This window comes from Podarcis bocagei, assembly GCF_964188305.1.
Source record: "Podarcis bocagei genome assembly, chromosome: 4".
In the NCBI taxonomy this organism is placed as follows: domain Eukaryota; kingdom Metazoa; phylum Chordata; class Lepidosauria; order Squamata; family Lacertidae; genus Podarcis; species Podarcis bocagei.
In genome coordinates, this window is record NC_138128.1 from 96,318,293 (window position 1) to 96,336,954 (window position 18,662).

The following is an 18,662-nucleotide window of genomic DNA, read 5'->3' on the forward strand; positions in this document are numbered from 1 at the left end:
AAAGTCTCCACTTTAAGAAATATAGTGTTTCCTGAACTTCTGGCAGTGGGAATCATACTTTTACAGCTCAAAAGGTTTATGCTTTAGAGAAAGCAATTAAAACCAAAAGCAAAAACAAAACCCCTGAGGAAGGAACTTTCTTGCATGCATTTTTTTCTGCAGGAGTCATTGACCATTGTGCATCTCTTTTTTATGCTTTGTTGTAAACACCAGCAAAAATCAAAAAGAAAAACCATACATCTATGTCACTTGTTACACCAAATACAAAATAAACAAAAGGATAAAATCATCTGTTTTGACGGTAAATCTTCTTAAGGTACGTCTAACTTCCCGTCTTCTCTATGCTTCTTTTAATATTTACAAACTTAATGCATAAATCTATCTGTTCGTTTTATGTTAAAGTATTAGTCTCCTATATCCTTCTTTCTTACTTAGTTATTCAAAGGTTGCGACCGAGTTCATACTACAACAATTGATCTTAAGTTATGATTTGAAAACCTCCCATTTTGCAATAAATACTTGTTTTGACTTAGCTTTCATTTTTTCAGATAGCTGGGCTAGCTCTGCATATTTGGCTAGTATTTGTAACCATTCTGACCTGGAAGGGATTTTATCACTTCTCCATTTAGTTGCTATTAAGATTCTCGCTGTGACTGTGGCGTATGAAAAAAACAACACTTCTTTTATATTCTTAGGAATGTCTGATCCTGTAATTCTGAGAAGAAATGCTTCTGGTCTTTTTAAAAATGAAACCCTAAACTTTTTTAAAAGTTCTATATAGATGTCGTCCCAGAAGATCTTAATTTTTTTACATTGCCACCACATGTGGAACATAGTACCAGTTTCTGCTCCACATCTCCAACAAGTACTAGATACATTTTTGAAAGCTTCCAAAAATGGGGGATACCTGCGTCTCAGGGTGCTATATCTCTGTGTCAGAAAGAATCCTGCAGTCCAGTCACATCCAATACAGACAACATGGAATCGAGCCAAGTGATTCAGTGTGTTGGACTAAGACCTGGGAGATCAGGGTTCAAACCCGAAGCAAGCTGTGAAACTCGCCAGATGTCCTACCTCACAGAGTTGCTGTGAGGATCAAGTCAGCAAATGGGAAAACACAAATGTAAAAATAAATAAAAGATATGCAGCTACCCAAACAGCTACTTACATGTTTTGCAGCATGTGTTGTCAATGTTTGCGACTTTACCCTAAAAAGAGAACACAACTCATTTAAAATATTTTAAAATACAGTGGATGCTCGGGTTGCAAACGTGATCCACACGGGAGACAAGTTTGCAACCCGCAGTTCTCACAACCCACGACCCATGCATCTGCACCCTCGTGGGTCATGATTCGGCGTGCTTCTGCGCATGCGCAAGCACTGAAACCCAGAAGTAACACGTTCCGGTACTTCCGGGTTCAGCACGGTGCACAACCCGAAATCACGCAACCTGAAGCATCTGTAACCCGAGGTATGACTGTATATGGAAGCCACCCAGAGTGGCTGGGGCAACCCAATCGTATGGGTGGGGTACGAATAATAATAATAATAATAATAATAATAATAATAATAATAATAATAATAATAATAATAATTCTCTTTCAGGGGTACCAACTTCAATACAGTGGTGCCCTGCAAGACGAAAGCCTCGCGAGATGAAAAACTCGCAAGACGAAAGGTTTTTTCGTTTTTGAGTTGCTTCGCAAGACGAATTTCCCTATGGGCTTGCTTTGCAAAACGAAGCTTGCCCCCGCACCCCGGACCTCTTTTGAAGCAAGGGGCGGCGGGGAGAAGATCGCTTCTCCCCGTTGCCAGCCCCGCAATCTCCGGGGACAGAGGGGAAGGCAGGTGCGCGCCTTCCCCTCTGTCCCCGGACTCCTTTTGAACCAAGGGGCAGCAACGGGGAGAAGGCCCACGGCGCTTCCCCTTTGTCCCCGGACGGTCTCCATAGGAACGCATTGATTGATTTTCAATGCATTCCTATGGGAAACCGTGCTTCGCAAGACGAAAAACTCGCAAGAAGAAAAAACTTGCGGAACGAATTAATTTCGTCTTGCGAGGCACCACTGTAAATAATTGGAGGGGGGCAAGTAAGCCCTACCCCACATATACGATCACAAGATGCACACACACACACACACACAAACACACACACAAACACTTTTTAAGGCAATGCCCATCAACTGGGGGAGGGGGAGTCCGTCGTCCTCAAATATATTATTTAAAACATTCAGAACATAATTAAAATTAACAATAAGCTAAAGAGAAATTAAAACCCTTACAAACATTCTGTATATCTAAGTTGGCTTATCTAAAAACAAAAAATGTTTTAGCAGATGAAGGTGCCTGCCTGATGTCCATAGGCAGGAAGCCCCAAGTGTGGGTGCTGTCACACTAAAATACGGATTTCATACAAATGCACAATGTGGCACCCATAGCAGGGCCAGTTCTGCAAATCAAAGCAGCAGAGTGCTTGTGTTGCTCAGCAAAGGGCCAGGCACACAAACGGTGCTATAATAATTGGCACCAGCATCATCGCCACACTGCGATCTACTCAACAAGGCACTTGGCTCATTACTTACTCCTTCAGACAGACACTTGTTGGTGTCAAATGGCGGGCAAGCAGTGATTCTCTTCTCCCAGGTGAAATCTCCCTTCATGTTGACTTTGCAATAATGGGTGTCGCACCCGTCTTGGATCATTTCAGTGGGCTGTGGGAAAAACCGGAATTTCCAATTATACAAATTATTGTCATCATTACCACCATCAAGTTGTATTTTTCTCCCTTCCTCCCTACAGCAAGCAGATGAAAGTCTCAAGGTCAGCTCGCACTTCTACCAACCAGGGATTATTCACCTGAGTGTGGAACAGTCCCATGTGCTCCTGGTCATCTACTTATGGCAAAAGGTGGGGACCGCCCTGTGATCTTTGGATTTAGGATGGTATACAAATTTAATAAAGAAATAAATATGAATATTTTTTGGAGCTTGAAGTGTTGTGGTAACTGGCCATGTGTACTCATGGTATGCGTAACATGTTCAGCAGAATTCATGTTGTGGGGGTACAGATAGCTCCACTGTTCCCTCCAGATACACAGTGTATTTGTCTGGAAAACATGTATAAACCAGCCCCTTATTGTTCATGTTCAAAAAGGAAGAAGCCAAGCAAGACAATACCTTTTGCCTATCTTCCCTCAAGTTTCCCCCTCTGACTGTAAGCTCCACCTGAAGGAGCGTCTCCACCCCCATCATTCTGCCCGGACACTGAGGTCCAGCTCCGAGGGCCTTCTGGTGGTTCCCTCACTGTGAGAAGTGAGGTTACAGGGAACCAGGCAGAGGGCCTTCTCGGTAGTGGCGCCCTCCCTGTGGAACGCCCTCCCATCAGATGTCAAAGAGAAAAACAACTATCTGATTTTTAGAAGATATCTGAAGGCAACCCTGTTTAGGGAAGTTTTTAATGTTTGATGTTTTATTGTGTTTTTAAATATTCTGCTGGGAGCCGCCCAGAGTGGCTGGGGAAACCCAGCCAGATGGGCAGGGTATAATTAAATTATTATTATTATTATTATTATTATTATTATTATTATTATTATTATTATTATTATTATTATTATTATTATTATTATTTCATGATGCTGAAAGCCAGACAGTCACTCAGGCCTAAGACAACCTTATGGGGAGCCATCTGTGGGAGTTGTGGGGGCATCCACAGATATATATGCAGTATACCTGAAGGAGCGTCTCCACCCTCATTGTTCAGCCCGGACACTGAGGTCAAGCTCTGAGGGCCTTCTGGTGGTTCCCTCCCTGTGAGAAGTGAGGTTACAGGGAACCAGACGGAGGGCCTTCTCCGTAGTGGCACCCGCCCTGTGGAACGCCCTCCCATCAGATGTGAAGGAAATAAACATCTATCTGACTTTTAGAAGGCAGCTGAAGGCATCCCTGTGCAGGGAAGTTTTTAATGTTTGAGATTTTTTTGCATTTTAATGTTTTGTTGGGAGCAGCCCAGAGTGGCTAGGGCCACAGAGTCAGATGGGTGGCATATAAATAAAATAATCATCATCATTTTTTTGTGCATCTCCTGTTGCAAGTTCCTTACAGTACAGTGGTACCTCTGGATGTGAACGGGATCTGTTCCGGAGCCCCGTTTGCATCCTGAAGCGAACGTAACACACGACTGCGCATCTACAGGTTGCGTTTCACCGCTTCCGCACATGCGCGTGGCATCATTTTGAGCGTCTGAGCATGCGGCGAAACCCAGAAGTAACGCACTCCGGGTCACCACAGAGCACAACCCGAAAATGCTTAACTTGAAGCGTATTCATCCCGTGGCATGACTGTAGTTGTCTAAGCACCTCTTAAGCAAAAGGGACTCTGTCCTGTATGTAGCTGACACGAAAGCTTATACCAAGAACTAACTTAGTTGGTCTTTAAGGTGCTACAGGAAGGAATTTTTTTATTTTGACTATGGCAGACCAACACGGCTACCTATCTGTAACTCTATAAATAAAATACAACAGTACTGCTACTGCTGCCACCAGGACACAAGGAACCAAACCGCTTGTTGCCTTCTCATCTGGAGCTTGAAATGGCAGGAAATGTTCTTGCAGAAGCCCCTTTCTTGTCAATGGAATATATGCTATATATATAATATATGTGGAATCTTCCAGACAAACTGCTTTCACTCAGCGTTATAGTGGACCCAGTTTTGGGTGAAACCAACTCACCTTCAGGGAAATAATAGTTCTGTTCCTCAGCTGTATGGAACATGCAGATGGCAAGCATTTGCCGCAGCAGGAGCCAGAGACTTGTTCCATCCTGTAATTCTGCAAAGAAATAAAATTGATGATTTCACTGAACCTCAGTCTTCATTGACATCAAATCAATCTGCTAAAGTGGAGATTCATGGCCATACTTGACTATGGCAGTCCACTAGACTGTAACCCAGTGGGCATGCCATTCAGGAGACAGTCAAATCCATTGCGTGTCGAGGTCCCCAAGCCACCCCCTACATAAATCACAATTCACACAGAATTTTTTGCTTAAGGTTTTTGGCATAATTTTGGCCACAACTTTATTAAAATACATAATGTGAGTGGTTGCTTAGGCATTGGTTATGACTATCTGTCCCCGCCCAGGGGCAGAACTGACTTCCGGATTCCAGCGAAAGCCAGTAAGGGAAAACAATATTGGGGAGAAAATGGGGCTGGGCAGCATACCGTCACCCCTCCCCACATGCTCCTAGCCCCTTAGCAGGGATACGGACAAAAGCATGGCAAGCCCCTGGATTCCTTTAACAGAATTCCCTTTCCGCAGCAGCATTGGAGGGGCAGGCACAGCCAACCCTTACCCCTCCACCAACCAATTTTTTAACCAATGCCTAACCGCAACCTTACAAGTTGTGACAATTTGCTACGCAGTGGGCAAAAACCAAATGGCACCAGGCAATCTGCCAAATGGACAAAATTCCTACCAGGCCCCTGCCCCAAAAGCAGACGACTCCATGACAGGCATAGCAAGGTCAAGCGCAACAGCCCTAAATTAGGGAGGGCGGGCGATCCGATGCATGCAGCAAAAAAAGACTGAAAAAACTGTGTGCCAAGAATATATAACCTTCGGGCCATCCGTCTAAATGGTAACATCAGAATCTCCCCAACAACCCAAATTGGCCCAATCACAGTCATGGCCATCCAAACGGTCCCGCCCAGTAACCAAGAGAGGGTGTCCTGTTAGACCCCACCACAACACATGCTCTCCATGATGGAGAACACGCTTTCTCACACCAGTGGCTCATGTCCCTTGTGGGGAGACACCCCATATCATTATGTAATTATTGGGTTACAGATGACGATCGGTGGGAGGCAACTCTGTGCTGAAACACTTTTGCGTGGCAAATCAGACCCTCTTCAAGGAGGGTACGCATTGCGCTCGGGCCCCCAGGCATCTCCCACCTCCTGGTATGGGCAGGGCTATGCCCTGCTCAACTCCGGTTGGTCGTTTTGCGGTCACTTGGTCCCTAAAGCCAATTGCTTGGCTTGGGGGGTGGCCGCAAAACATTATTTAAGCCCTGCGTGATGTTTGCTGGACCTCTTTGCCTTCGCACAGTGGATTCCCCCGCCTGCCCACCCCTTTATCTGGTGCGTTGGCCTTGCTATGGACGTTGTTGGTCGCCTGTTTTGCAATGGAGGCCTGGTAGGAACTTTTCCATCTGGCAGATTGGCAGAGCCATTTGGTTTTTGCCTACTGCGTAGCAATCGTCACAACTTTGTAAGGTTTGGCGGTTAGGCATTGGATCAGCAATGTGTGGGGTGGGGAGGGGCGGCCATCACCTTCCCCTCTAAGCTCAAGTGTATTCCATTAAAGAAATCAGGGGTTGGCCTGGGTCTTGTCCTGGGGCTAGGGCCATACCAGGACCCCACGGGGGCGAGCTCAAGTTGATTCACATTGGTGGGGCTCCCTCTGGTAGTGTTTCACCCTTTTATCAGATTCCCCGTGATGTGGGTGGGAGTCTGATATAGTTTGGATGATTCCAATGCCTAAGCCAATACCACTCACATTCTGTATTCAATAAAGCTGTGGCCAAAATTTTGCCCAATAACTTAAACTAAAATCCCGTGTCCATTTCATTTTTGGGGGTCGTTGGGGGATCTCAAAGCGCAACTGTTCTGCAACAATAACCTGAGAGTCTGTCCTTAGAAGTCACACATTTGTCGTCATTTATAACAACACATACATAAATACTGTGTTCAATGTTGCTTTGGGGGAGATTGGCAAAGGTCTATTTTTATTCCTTCCCCCCTCTTCCTGTCCCCCCTCAATGATTTCATCATTTGATGAGGAGGGATTGGGCTCAGAGGAAGCTTCCCTGGAGTCTAATCCCTCTTTTCAACAGCTGCTTTCAGGGATGAAGTGAATGTTAAGACCTTCCTTCATCTCCGAAGCAAGTCTTGTGGGAACAGAACTGGGCACAGAATAGGAAATCTATACTGAATGACGTTGAAGGGGTTCTGCCTTCACACAAAAACTAAATGAGCAAATCTGAATGGCAAAGGGCCTACATAAGAAAAATTACATTTTTTGAAATAATGGCTATATTTCTAGCATATAAAGACTTAAAGTGTCCAGTCCATCCAGGAACTCTTGAGAAATGCAGGGGTCCCTTGAAACCTTGGCTGCTGCGGCTGCTGCACACACACATGAAGTTTCTACCAGTATAAGCTGTGTTCTATGAACTGGTAAGTTAGGGGGAGCATTTCAGCAAGGTTCTGAGCCATTCATGCTCCAACCTAAAATCCCTGCCAGTTTGGGATGCATCCACTATGAAAACAGTAATTTCAGGTATTTAGAAATGTTTTCTTAAGCGATTTTAAACAGATCCTTTACCTAATTGCATGTGGAAATATGCAAAATGCAACTCTAACCAAGTTCAATAAAAAATAAGGCTCACACTAAACATGTAACAATATTCCAACCGGAGTGAGGGAACATGGAAAATTTAGGTAAGAATTGTGGCTGTGAAGAATGAAAAAGAGTCTTGAAAATTATCTGGCAGCAGCTGTCAAGTGTACAGAAAGACCCTGATATTATTATTATTATTATTATTATTATTATTATTATTATTATTATTATTTAGGTAGCATTAGAAACATTTAAAACTTTTTGCAGACCATATGCTTTAACTCCTACTTTTCTTTATGGCAAGGCTAAAAGGGCCTTCAGGTTCAAGTGTTTATTTACTTATTTTGTAAAAGTTGTATACCACTGATTGCTATTGCATGCTGCACATTTCCATGAATTTTGGTAGAGTTTGTGACTGTGAATGTGCGTCTTTTAACAGAGGTGTGAGAATAAAGTAGCTTGGAATATATCCTAGACCTTCAATATCAGCAGGGCCATAATACACTCTCTTACCTTGGGGCAAGGTTCACAGGTGATTTTTCCACATGTCAATTTATATTTCAGAAACAGTCCCCTCTGTAGGCTGCACTGACAGCTGGTGCATTGATCCAACAGCACACGTTTCCCAGGCTGAAAGATGAGAACAAAACTGCAGTTTCAACTGATCATGCTTTCTCATCAGAAACATGAAGAATGGACCATTCTTAACCAGATGAAAAATAATAATAATAAAACCGTTCAGCCTCTAAACATTTAATTTCCAAAAAAAAGATATGAAAACTTCTACTTTGCTGATAGTTCAGGCAAAAATGATAATAATATTAAGGTGTCCAGGGAATCTACTGGAAATGAACTATCAAGCAAATGTCCTTCTGCATTCCCATTCAGTCCCCATTGTGGCATGAACTCCTTCCCCTTTCTCCAGCTGTGGTTACAATCCATTAGGTAAAGGGTAAAGGGACCCCTGACCATTAGGTCCAGTCGTGACCGACTCTGGGGTTGCGCGCTCATCTTGCTCTATAGGCCGAGGGAGCCGGCGTACAGCTTCTGGGTCATGTGGCCAGCATGACTGAGCCACTTCTGGCGAACCAGAGCAGCACATGGAAATGCCGTTTACCTTCCCGCCGGAGCGGTACTTATTTATCTACTTGCACTTTGACGTGCTTTCAAACTGCTAGGTTGGCAGGAGCAGGGACCGAGCAACGGGAGCTCACCCCGTCGCGGGGATTCGAACCGCCGACCTTCTGATCGGGAAGTCCTAGGCTCTGTAGTTTAACCCACAGCGCCACCTGCGTCCCACATTAAAATCCATTAGTTGACAATAAATGCAACAAAGGACACACACTCAAGGAAATGATAAGCCAATTATTACCAGACAAACCTATACAAAGTCCTGATTATCCTGATCCCCTTCATCTCAATTCACAGCCCTATGTTTAAGACAGGGTCACATACACAGGATTGATTTATTAGATTCCTACATGAGTAGGAGAATTTAATTTTTGCATTGGCTAAAGTTTCCACAGAAAATCTAAAATTACTATATCCTAGGGTTGCTGGGAATTATATTCACAGAATTGAATCCAATGGTTCTCCATTCTTTTACTTTGAATCATTTATTTTGGGGGAAAAAGAAGTTTCTACGTTGTAACCTAGCAGCAAGTCAAAATTAAAAACCCACTAATATCCCATGTTTGGGGGAAAGCTGCCACCCAGATAAAATTGTTATATAATTTCTTCAGGGATTATTCCTGGACAGTAAAAGGTAAAGGTACTCCTGACCGTTAAGTCCAGTCGTGGACGACTCTGGGGTTGGTGCACTCATCTCGCTTTACTGGCCAAGGGAGCCAGCGTTTGTCCGCAGACAGCTTCCGGGTCATGTGGCCAGCATGACTAAACCGCTTCTGGTGAAACCAGAGCAGCGCACGGAAACACCGTTTACCTTCCCGCCGGAGCGGTACCGATTTATCTACTTGCATTTTGACGTGCTTTCAAACTGCTAGGTTGGCAGGATGCTGGACAGTACAGCCCCATTAACAAGGAGATTACTCGGAGCTGGCAAATGCATATTATTATTATTTTTTAAGTTTGTGAAATACACCTATGAAATGCTGCATGAGAATCCTACAACATCTGCTAACACACTCCTGGCCAATGCAAGCCGTAAAAGTCAGTATCAAGGCAAAGAGCACCCGCGTCTTCCTTAATCACTCTGCTCAATAAAAGCCTGGGAAACCAGATGACTGTTGCAAGGCGATTCCATTTGGTAAGTCAAGCCACCTGGTTGGAAGTTTAAAGCAATTCAGAATGAACGCAGTTAAACCAAACTATGGGAGAATAAAGCTGGTAACTAGATACGAGGTGGAAATGTAAAGGGATTAAGGCAAAAACAAATGGCTCCAGTGATATAATGGCAACAGAAGACTCTGAACGTTGTTAATGGGGGCCAGTAGGGAGAGGTGAGGAAAGAAGAGAGGGGATTTTCCTTTAATGGAAAGTGAAATATGTACTTCAAGGGTGGTTAAAAATACATTTTTCAAGTCTGGGAAATGTAAGTGTGTGAGATACCAAGTCCTGCTTCCATGTTACTTCCAGCAGTACTTTATTGGATGAAGGCCAAACTCTCAGGAGAATGTCTAAATATTACAAATCACAGATTCTTGGAGATTCTTGGTTTTTTTCATGGGAAAACAGAAACCCTGGAGGAAAGCTGGGTGGGTGTACTAAAGATACACTGATGGGTTGAACTGAACTAGGAAGGGTGTTCTACAAAGGAAAAAAAAAATAATTAACACACACACATACTTTAAACTGCTGAGAGTTTTTGCAGAAAACAGGCTTTATCCTGTACAGTGCTATTGTTTTTTTCTAGTTTTGCAAAGTTTTAGTTTTTTGCACTTTTGTCCTGGACATTCCAACTGGCGAATGAAGACAGGACACAACTTTTAGAACGAACAAACAAAGCTGCAATCCTATACTGCCTTATCTAGGAATACATTGCCATGAATTCAGTAGGATTTTCTTCTGAGTAGACATGCATGGAATTGCACTATAAACAGATAAATGCCCCTGAAGCAGTCATAATAATGAAGGACTAATACTGGGCCTTAGATAGAGCTAATAAGAATGATTAAAAAAATGTTTTCCTAGCATTCGCTCTCTCTCTACCACCCCCCTGCCCCCGCTTCCTTTTCCTGTCTTTCTCTGTCCTATCCTAATTTGCCTTTCTCTGATTCCCTCTGGCTCTCTGGGCAAAGCTTTTTTATTATTATTATTATTTTAAAATAATTTTTTATTAACCGGCCAATCAAATCAAATTAAATCACATCACATAAATTCCGAATTACAAAGCCGAATTTTAAATTTTGTTGGGGGGACCCATATTTCAAGATCCGAAGGGGGATTCTGATCATCTTCTTACTACTGCATTAATGTCCAAATCAAACCAAATCAGTCCAAACAGAGTTCATAATTCTATCCAGTCTTATCTTGCTGTTTCCACATCACATCTTGTTCATATATTTTCTCTTTTTTCTTTATGATCTCTTCTGATAGTCTCCTTAAGCCGATAAACACCAATATTAATCCTGTGTGAATTTTTCCGTTCTTCCAATCATGGTTTCCATATATCATTGCCTTCATAGGTAACATCGCTCTTTCCATCATTAATCTCGCAAAACTTAAGTCCCTCTGAGGAGTTTCACCCACAATATAAAAGCAGCTCTATTTCTCTATTTCTCCTCCCAGACTCAAGACCTCCGACAGAACTTCCCAATATGGCGACGGCATTTTTAACTGCATCATTCCAAAGCTCTTATACATTCCACGCTCTTCTTAAAACATGCTTTGGTTCAAAAGTTTATCTCCACACAGCCTTAAATCCACAGCTTAAGTCCTTAAAATGACATTTCTGACTCGTGAGGGGAGAGGATTCTTGTTTAATCACATAAGGAAAGAAAGGAAAGTTTTTCCCCCTCCCCCCATCAGTCATTTGTCATACCGTATATTGGCGTATCTTCTCATGATTTATTCTTGTCTTGTTTTATCAGAGATCTCTTCTGTTAGCAGTCTTTACTCCCCCTCCTTCCTTGAAATATGTGCATTCCTTCATCCAAATTGTTTCTTTTGAAGTTCTTGAGCTAGATCAGGCGTTCAGGAGTGCTGGAATCCCACAGGAGGGCTTTGTGCCTAGTGCCCCCATCCCAACAAATTCGGGGGTGGTATAGGACACAGCAGGCAAGGGCAGTCCCCCCCACCATCCTGGGGGGGGGGGCTAGGGAGGCTAATTACTCCCATCATAGCCTCCAAATTACCTCGTGTGGGTCGGAGAGATGTTATTGTCAGCCATCTTCCGATGCGCCCCCTAGTGGCCCCCCTAGCTTTTGATGCCTTAATTAGATTTGCCTTAATTAGATTTCTTACTTAAAAACTTCTGCTGGGGCTCCAGATTGGATTGAAACATAATGAAGCACTTTTTGAACAACCAAACTGCTTCTCCGGCATCTTCTCTGTAATCCTTTTGGATTTTTTTTTGCTTTCAGAGCGAGCTTCCCTTTTCCACAGTCATTCCCCCCATGGAGGAAAATGCTAATGTTGCAAGGAAAGTCCCTTGGTTTCAGTTCCTTTTCATGGTAATAAAAAGGTAAAGGGACCCCTGACCATTAGGTCCAGTGGTGACCGACTCTGGGGTTGCGGCGCTCATCTCGCTTTATCGGCCAAGGGAGCCGGCGTACAGTTTCCGGGTCATGTGGCCAGCATGACTAAGCCGCTTCTGGTGAACCAGAGCAGTGCATGGAAACGCTGTTTACCTTCCCACCACCTATTTATCTACTTGCACTTTGACGTGCTTTCAAACTGCTAGGTTGGCAGGAGCTGGGACCGAGCCACGGGAGCTCACCCCGTCGTGGGGATTCGAACCGCTGACCTTCTGATCGGCAAGCCCTAGGCTCTGTGGTTTAACCCACAGCGCCACCCGCGTCCCTTTTCATGGTAATAGGGGTAGCGAAATCAAACGGGGACATGTCACTCAAGTGCTTAGAAAGCCAGAGAAGAAGGAGAAAACCCAGAAGAGGAGATGAGAGTTTATTCCCTGGTCAATCAAAGGGAATAATTGTATGGAAAAACTCTTCAATTTATGGTTCCACTTCTGGTGCAAGTAAAATGATCAAGAGTCTGGAAACAGAGGAACAGTGGAAAGGGTTGGGTATGTTTAGCCTGGATAAGATGAAATATGATAGCCATCTTTAGTTATGTAAAGGACTGTCCCATGGAAGATGGGAGAAGTTTATTTTCTCCTGCTCTGGAGGGTAGAACCCAAACCAATGGCTTCAAGTTACAAGAAAGGAGATTCTGGATCAACATCAGGAAGAACTTTCTGACAAGAAGAGCTGCCTGACAGTGGAAAAGACTCCCTCGGAAAGTGGCGGGCTCTCTTTCCTTGGAGGTTTCCGAAGCAGAGGTTATCTCGATGATCTGTCATGTAAACTTTAATTGAGATTCCTGCACTGTAAGGGGTTGAACTGAAGATCATTTCAAAAGTTGATCAGCTATTATCTTACCGCAAGAACGGTGCCATTCAAAACACAGCCGCTTACAGGTTCTACAAGAGAAAATGGGTGTCCATTAGCATGAGTACCTTCAACGCAACCATAAGGATGATAAGAATCTATATTCTGCATTTCCATGGTGTCATCTGGAGTGCATTGTCACCCATATGCAGATGGCATGCAGCCCTATTTCTCCTGTTCGTCTCAAACACATCTGGCTATGGCCATTCTTGACTGCAGCGATGGACTAGATGGGGCCACACTGTCCCTGAAGGATCAGGTTCATAGCTGGGGGTACTCCCGGATCCATTGCTGTCATTAGTGGCACAGATAGCTCCCATGACATAGGGCGCCTCCCGCCAGCTTTGGCGGATGCCCCAGCTCCACCCCATCAGGCTATCTGGGGCCTGGTAACCTCATTGCTGCATTGTGCTATACATGGGGCAAATAACACATTTGTTCTGTATGATTCCCTCTGGGAGCAATGGAACATCAAGTCCTATTGCTCCCAGAGACTTGCTCTATCTGTGTTGAAAGTGCTGGTGGCAAGGAGTCCTGGGCGCTAGCTGCTCAGGCTGTGGGTAGCTGGATACCCTGTTTTTATTTAGCTGGTTATTACCATTTCTCAACAGTTCTTTAAAAAAATAAACAAATCCCTAAGTGGTATACCATTTTAAAGGGGAGTGAAGAAGCAGAGGCAGCACAAAGCCCTCCGACCACCTCATAATGGAACAGGCCACATTGAGGATTCTGAAATGGACCACTGATTTCCCAAGGAAGCAGAAACTGCTATATTATTTTGCACAGCCTGTTTTTGCTTCCAGAACTGTTAGGCAACAAAATGGTGCTGTAAAGTGCTTAGTCAGTCGTCTTCTCCGCCATGAAAAAACATCCTGGGGCAATGAATTCTACAAGGCAATTGTGTGTCCGAAAAGAACTGTGCAAAAATAAAAAATAAAAAAAGCAAAAGTGAGTTTGGGCTGAGGAGGAAAGTGGGAAAGGGAGTGATGCTAGAGAGGGAAAAAATCATAAACAGTGGCATCAGTATGTTCTCGATGTCACACAAAAACAAAACAGAAAGCGAACTGTTGAGTTTGTAGCCCAAATCATACAGCCCAAGCCAACTGCTTAACTTTGACTGTTGGACCACTTTTCCTCATAGGAAATAAACAAGAAACTGGTGATCCCTTTTTTTGTGTGACAGACCATTACGTACCACAGTGGCATGTAGGACAGCAGCCAGTTGTTTGGCCACAGTGCAATTCAGTTCCAAATGGACAACTGGGTTGCTGTGCCTGAGCGCACGAGACGTTCTTTGTCTGAATAAACACCTCCTCATTCACCCGGACGCATTCTCTGATGATGCATGGATCGGACGGCGACTGCCACTCAGAGCCAACCTGTAAAGGAATCACAGGAAAAGGACTTCTGTGGAATGAAGACTGCCTTCCTCTTTTAAAGTGGAGGGAGAAATATGTCAAGGCAGTTGTCTTCTCCCATCCAAGCAAACTGTGGCGACCGTGTTAGCCAGCCCTTAGGCCAGGCATAGGCAAACTCGGCCCTCCAGATGTTTTGGGACTACAACTCCCAACATCCCTAGCTAACAGGAACAGTCGTCAGGGGTGATAGGAGCTGTAGTCCCAAAACATCTGGAGGTCCAAGTTTGCCTATGCCTGCCTTAGGCCTTGCTGTTGCTAAATGTCAAGCAGTCATTAGAAAACAGCTGCCAAGGATGCTATCAGGATGACGACACTTGATAGCGTTAATCTGCCTTGTATCACCAAAACCTGGCCGGGCAAAGGCAGAAAGAGGGTTAGTTTCTCAATTATGCCCCATGTGGCTTCTCCATGGGGTGCCACCACCATGTTCTTCACTTTTTAGGAGTCCCAATTGTGTTTATATCTGGTGTTGAATATATAACCCCTATGGGACTCGCCAGCTGAGACCTAGTGCTGAGGTGCCCAAGGCTTTCAGGCCTTGTCAGGATCAGTGCAGGACTTTGTGGGGCTATCCCAACATTTTAGACACCCAACAGTCACTACCCTGTAGTTGGTGTACTCTTGGACGAGGTCTAATTATGGTGATATATAAGTGGGGGAAGATGTCAGCTGTGCCCTTTCCACGGTCCAACCGACAGACTGACCTCATGCCAATGGACATCTTCATCTCCCGGAGACCAGTGTGATACCTCGTCGCACATCGTCTTGAGACATTTCCCACAACATGCTCCTTCCTTGTTCTCATACTTATATCCCTGGGGGGTGGGAATGGAATAAAAGACATTCTGATTGTACAATAGAAACAAAGATGAGTTAGAAATTAGTTTATTTCCTTTCTGGGGCGGGGGGGGGGAGAGGAATTGTCAATTACAGTTGCCCTCAAACATTAATTACAGAGTTAACACATGCAACTAGAGAGATAACTAATCCTAGTTAACCATTGGCAAGCATTTTTTTTTAAAAAAAGCTGTGTTTTTTATTTAAGGTGCACCTTCTGGTAAGCCCTGAGAGCAGATCCTTGCTCCCACTCTGCCCTGACAGCTGTACCTGACGGGGTGGTTTTGTGTGCACCTAGGCAAGAGTAGGATCTGGCATGTCCATACTGATGTGCCTCCCCATTCTCCCCCTCCTTCCATATCTGTCTCCCCCCCCCCCGGTTGCAGGTCCCCTCCAGCAGATCCCATTCCCCAGAAGTGACGTCGTAGAGCATTGGCATACAAACTAAGGCCCGGGGGCTGGATACGGCCCAATCGCCTTCTACATCTGGCCTGTGGACAGTCCATGAATCAGCATGTTTTTACATGAAAAGAATGTGTCCTTTTATTTAAAATGCATCTCTGGGTTATTTGTGGGGCCTGCCTGGTGTTTTTACATGAGTAGAATGTGTGCTCTTATTTAAAATGCATCTCTGGGTTATTAGTGGGGCATAGGAATTCGTTCATTTTCCCCCCTTCAAAATATAGTCTGGCCCCCCACAAAGTCTGAGGAACAGTGGACTGGCCTCCTGTTGAAAAAGTTTGCTGACCCCTGATGAAGAACCTAATATCTCTTGCAAAGGAAGCAACCAGAGCAGTGAGCTCACTCTCCAATCACCCCTGCTAAGGCCCTTCTGAAACTCAGTAAAGCGTGTTCTCCCTAGCAGAGAGCACGTGTTGCGGTTGGGAACAGGCCACCCTCCAGTGACTAGGCAAATTTAGTTGAATCCCGGCCATTTAAATGGTTAAACTGGGTTGCTGGGGTGTTTTGATTGTTGCCAATTTGGAGGAGGGGTCAGAGTCTATATATACAGGGGCCAGACGTTGGCACGGCCTCTTGGCCGTTTTGCATCGGATCACATGGAGCACTGGGACAATCTTCTCATTGTTTGGTTACATTTCTTTATTTCTTTATTTCCCCTTTCTTTTAATCCTCTCTAGTCCCTTAAATAATTTAATTCCCCCCTTTTCCTGTTCAATTTCCCACCCCACCCCTTACCCTGCCCTGTAGGAAGATTCTCCCTGTATCTGTGGCTTGCCTTTCCCAATAGTGAGAGAGCCCCCGTTAGGGGCTTTCTTTCGCAAAAAGGTTTCCCCCATTTCTCTTGTTGAAATTGTGGGGCTAGTCAGGGCTGTTCCCAGCTTAGCTAGTATCACTTTCGTTTATAGTATCCCCGAAGGTTGGCTTTATGGCTCCCTGTGCCTCCAAGGACTATGAGCACTCTGTATATGCTCTTGAACTATGCTGTTTCTGAACAAGTTTATTTTCTTTAAGTTTGTTTTGCCCTGATAGAGGCGACTGCCATTTTGAGATGAGCCATTGTGGCTTAGTGGCTAAAGTGCAGGACTAGGACCTGGGAGTTCATATCCCCCTCTTAGCCATTGTTAAAACAAAACAAAACAAACTGCTCCTTATGGGCTATTCTGTTGCTGGGCAGTTCGGCCCATTTGTGATAAAAGAACTTTGGGTTTCTTGAAGGGGTGCTTCCCTCTAAAAGGGCAAGCAGGGGTACCTGGACAAGCTGTGGGCTACCTCAACTCTGCTATTTCACTGGAAACATTTATGCCTGGCCTAGCAGGTGATCCTAGGGCTTTGCCCTAGAATTCGATGGCCTGGAAGCGTTTCCGGCCTGAATAGTGTCCCCATGTGGTCCATGAAGCATTGGTTTCACTGGGTCAGCGCATAGTGCCGGTAATGCCTAGGTTGCAGGATTGGTCCCTGTATGGGACAGCTGCATGCTCCCCCATGCTCTACCTGGACACTTAAGTCCTTTTGGTGGTTACCTCACTGCGAGGGATGTAATGGGCGCCATGTTTGCAATATGCAACTGGGAGAAAGCACCTTTGCGTGCCCGCATTGCAGTTTGCTCTGTGCGTTGCAGACCACGGCGCTGCACGGGCTGCAATTGCATTGCATTGCTAGGAGATTTGCAGTTGCATTGCACGGAGGGTGTGTAGTTGCATTGCACGGAGTGTGTTGTTGCATTGCACGGAGTGTGTAGTTGCATTGCACGGAGGGTGTAGTTGCATTGCACGGAGTTTGTTGTTGCATTGAACAGAGGGTGTGCAGTGCACGGAGTGTGTAGTTGCATTGCATGGAGTGTAGTTGCATTGCATGAAGGGTGTGTGCATTGCAGGGAGTGTGTAGTTGCATTGCATGGAGTGCGTGTGCATTGCAGGGAGTGTGTAGTTGCATTGCATGGAGTGCGTGTGCATTGCATGGAGGGTGTAGTTGTATTGCACAGAGTGTTTTTTGTTTTGCTTTGGTTTTTGCATTGCACGGAGTGTGTGTGCATTGCACGGAGTATGTAGTTGCATTGAACAGAGGGTGCAGTGCACAGAGTGTGTAGTTGCATTGCATGGAGTGTAGTTGCATTGCATGAAAAGGTGTGTGCATTGCAGAGAGTGTGTTTTGCATTGCACGGAGTGTGTAGTTGCATTGCACAGAGGTTTTGTGTGTGCATTGTACGGAGTGTGTAGTTGCATTGCACAGAGCGTGCTTTTTGCATTGCACGGAGTGTGTAGTTGCATTGCATGGAGAGTGTGTGCACTGCACGGAGTGTGTGTTGTTGTTTTTTTGTTTTTGTTTTTTTTTGCATTGCACAGAGTGTGTGTCTGAAAAGGAAGCTGGCTTGGCGGCAGCTTGGTTGGGACTTCTTTAGGGGTTCTGGCCAGCGTCGGCCCTGTAAATTTACATATCATGATGGCTGCACAAGATGCCCCCTGCCCAAGCGGGGGCTGGAAGCTGGCAAGCAATAGCTCAATACCTTTTGCCCATATTCCCATTTTATTTAGGGATCCAGTTGGATATCGTTGCTAAAACATACCACTTGGCTATGGAGAAGCTGTCTGCCTTGAAGGAAGTTATTTTGTAATACTTCCTCTGTAGCAAGTGATGCTTCACCAGATCCGATCTTGCTGGGTCACTTAACTAATCTTCCCACTAGGCCAGGCTGCCTAGATTTCACCCCTCCCATATCCAAGAATCTCCTGAGGAGTCTGCTGATTCTCCAGAGAGGAGGAGGCGTGTTCTGGTCTCTACTTATTCTGCTCCAGCACCAAGTCAGTCAGTCAGTGAGTGTCGGAGAGGGAGAGAGACTGAGTGTTAGAGATCATGTGTAGAGATAAGGTTGCTGCTAAGGGCAGCTGCAGATACTCAGTGCAGTGCAGCATTTATTTATGCTTAGACCTATTAAGCTCTGTATATAGTTTGTATAGTTGTAGATACAATAAAGAAGATATTC

The 18,662-nt window shown here is 44.8% G+C and overlaps 1 protein-coding gene across 1 annotated transcript in view; it reads right to left on the reverse strand.

The window, feature by feature from the left end:
• VWF (von Willebrand factor) overlaps positions 1–18,662 on the reverse strand; it is a 175,286-nt gene that overhangs the window by 15,012 nt on the left and 141,612 nt on the right. The window contains exons 44-50 of the mRNA XM_081191447.1: positions 15,088–15,198; positions 14,161–14,344; positions 12,957–12,997; positions 7,912–8,028; positions 4,728–4,826; positions 2,584–2,712; positions 1,169–1,208 (exon numbers count right to left, since the gene is read on the reverse strand). Coding sequence (XP_081047573.1) covers positions 1,169–1,208; positions 2,584–2,712; positions 4,728–4,826; positions 7,912–8,028; positions 12,957–12,997; positions 14,161–14,344; positions 15,088–15,198 — 721 coding nt within the window. The remainder of the gene's footprint in view (positions 1–1,168; positions 1,209–2,583; positions 2,713–4,727; positions 4,827–7,911; positions 8,029–12,956; positions 12,998–14,160; positions 14,345–15,087; positions 15,199–18,662) is intronic.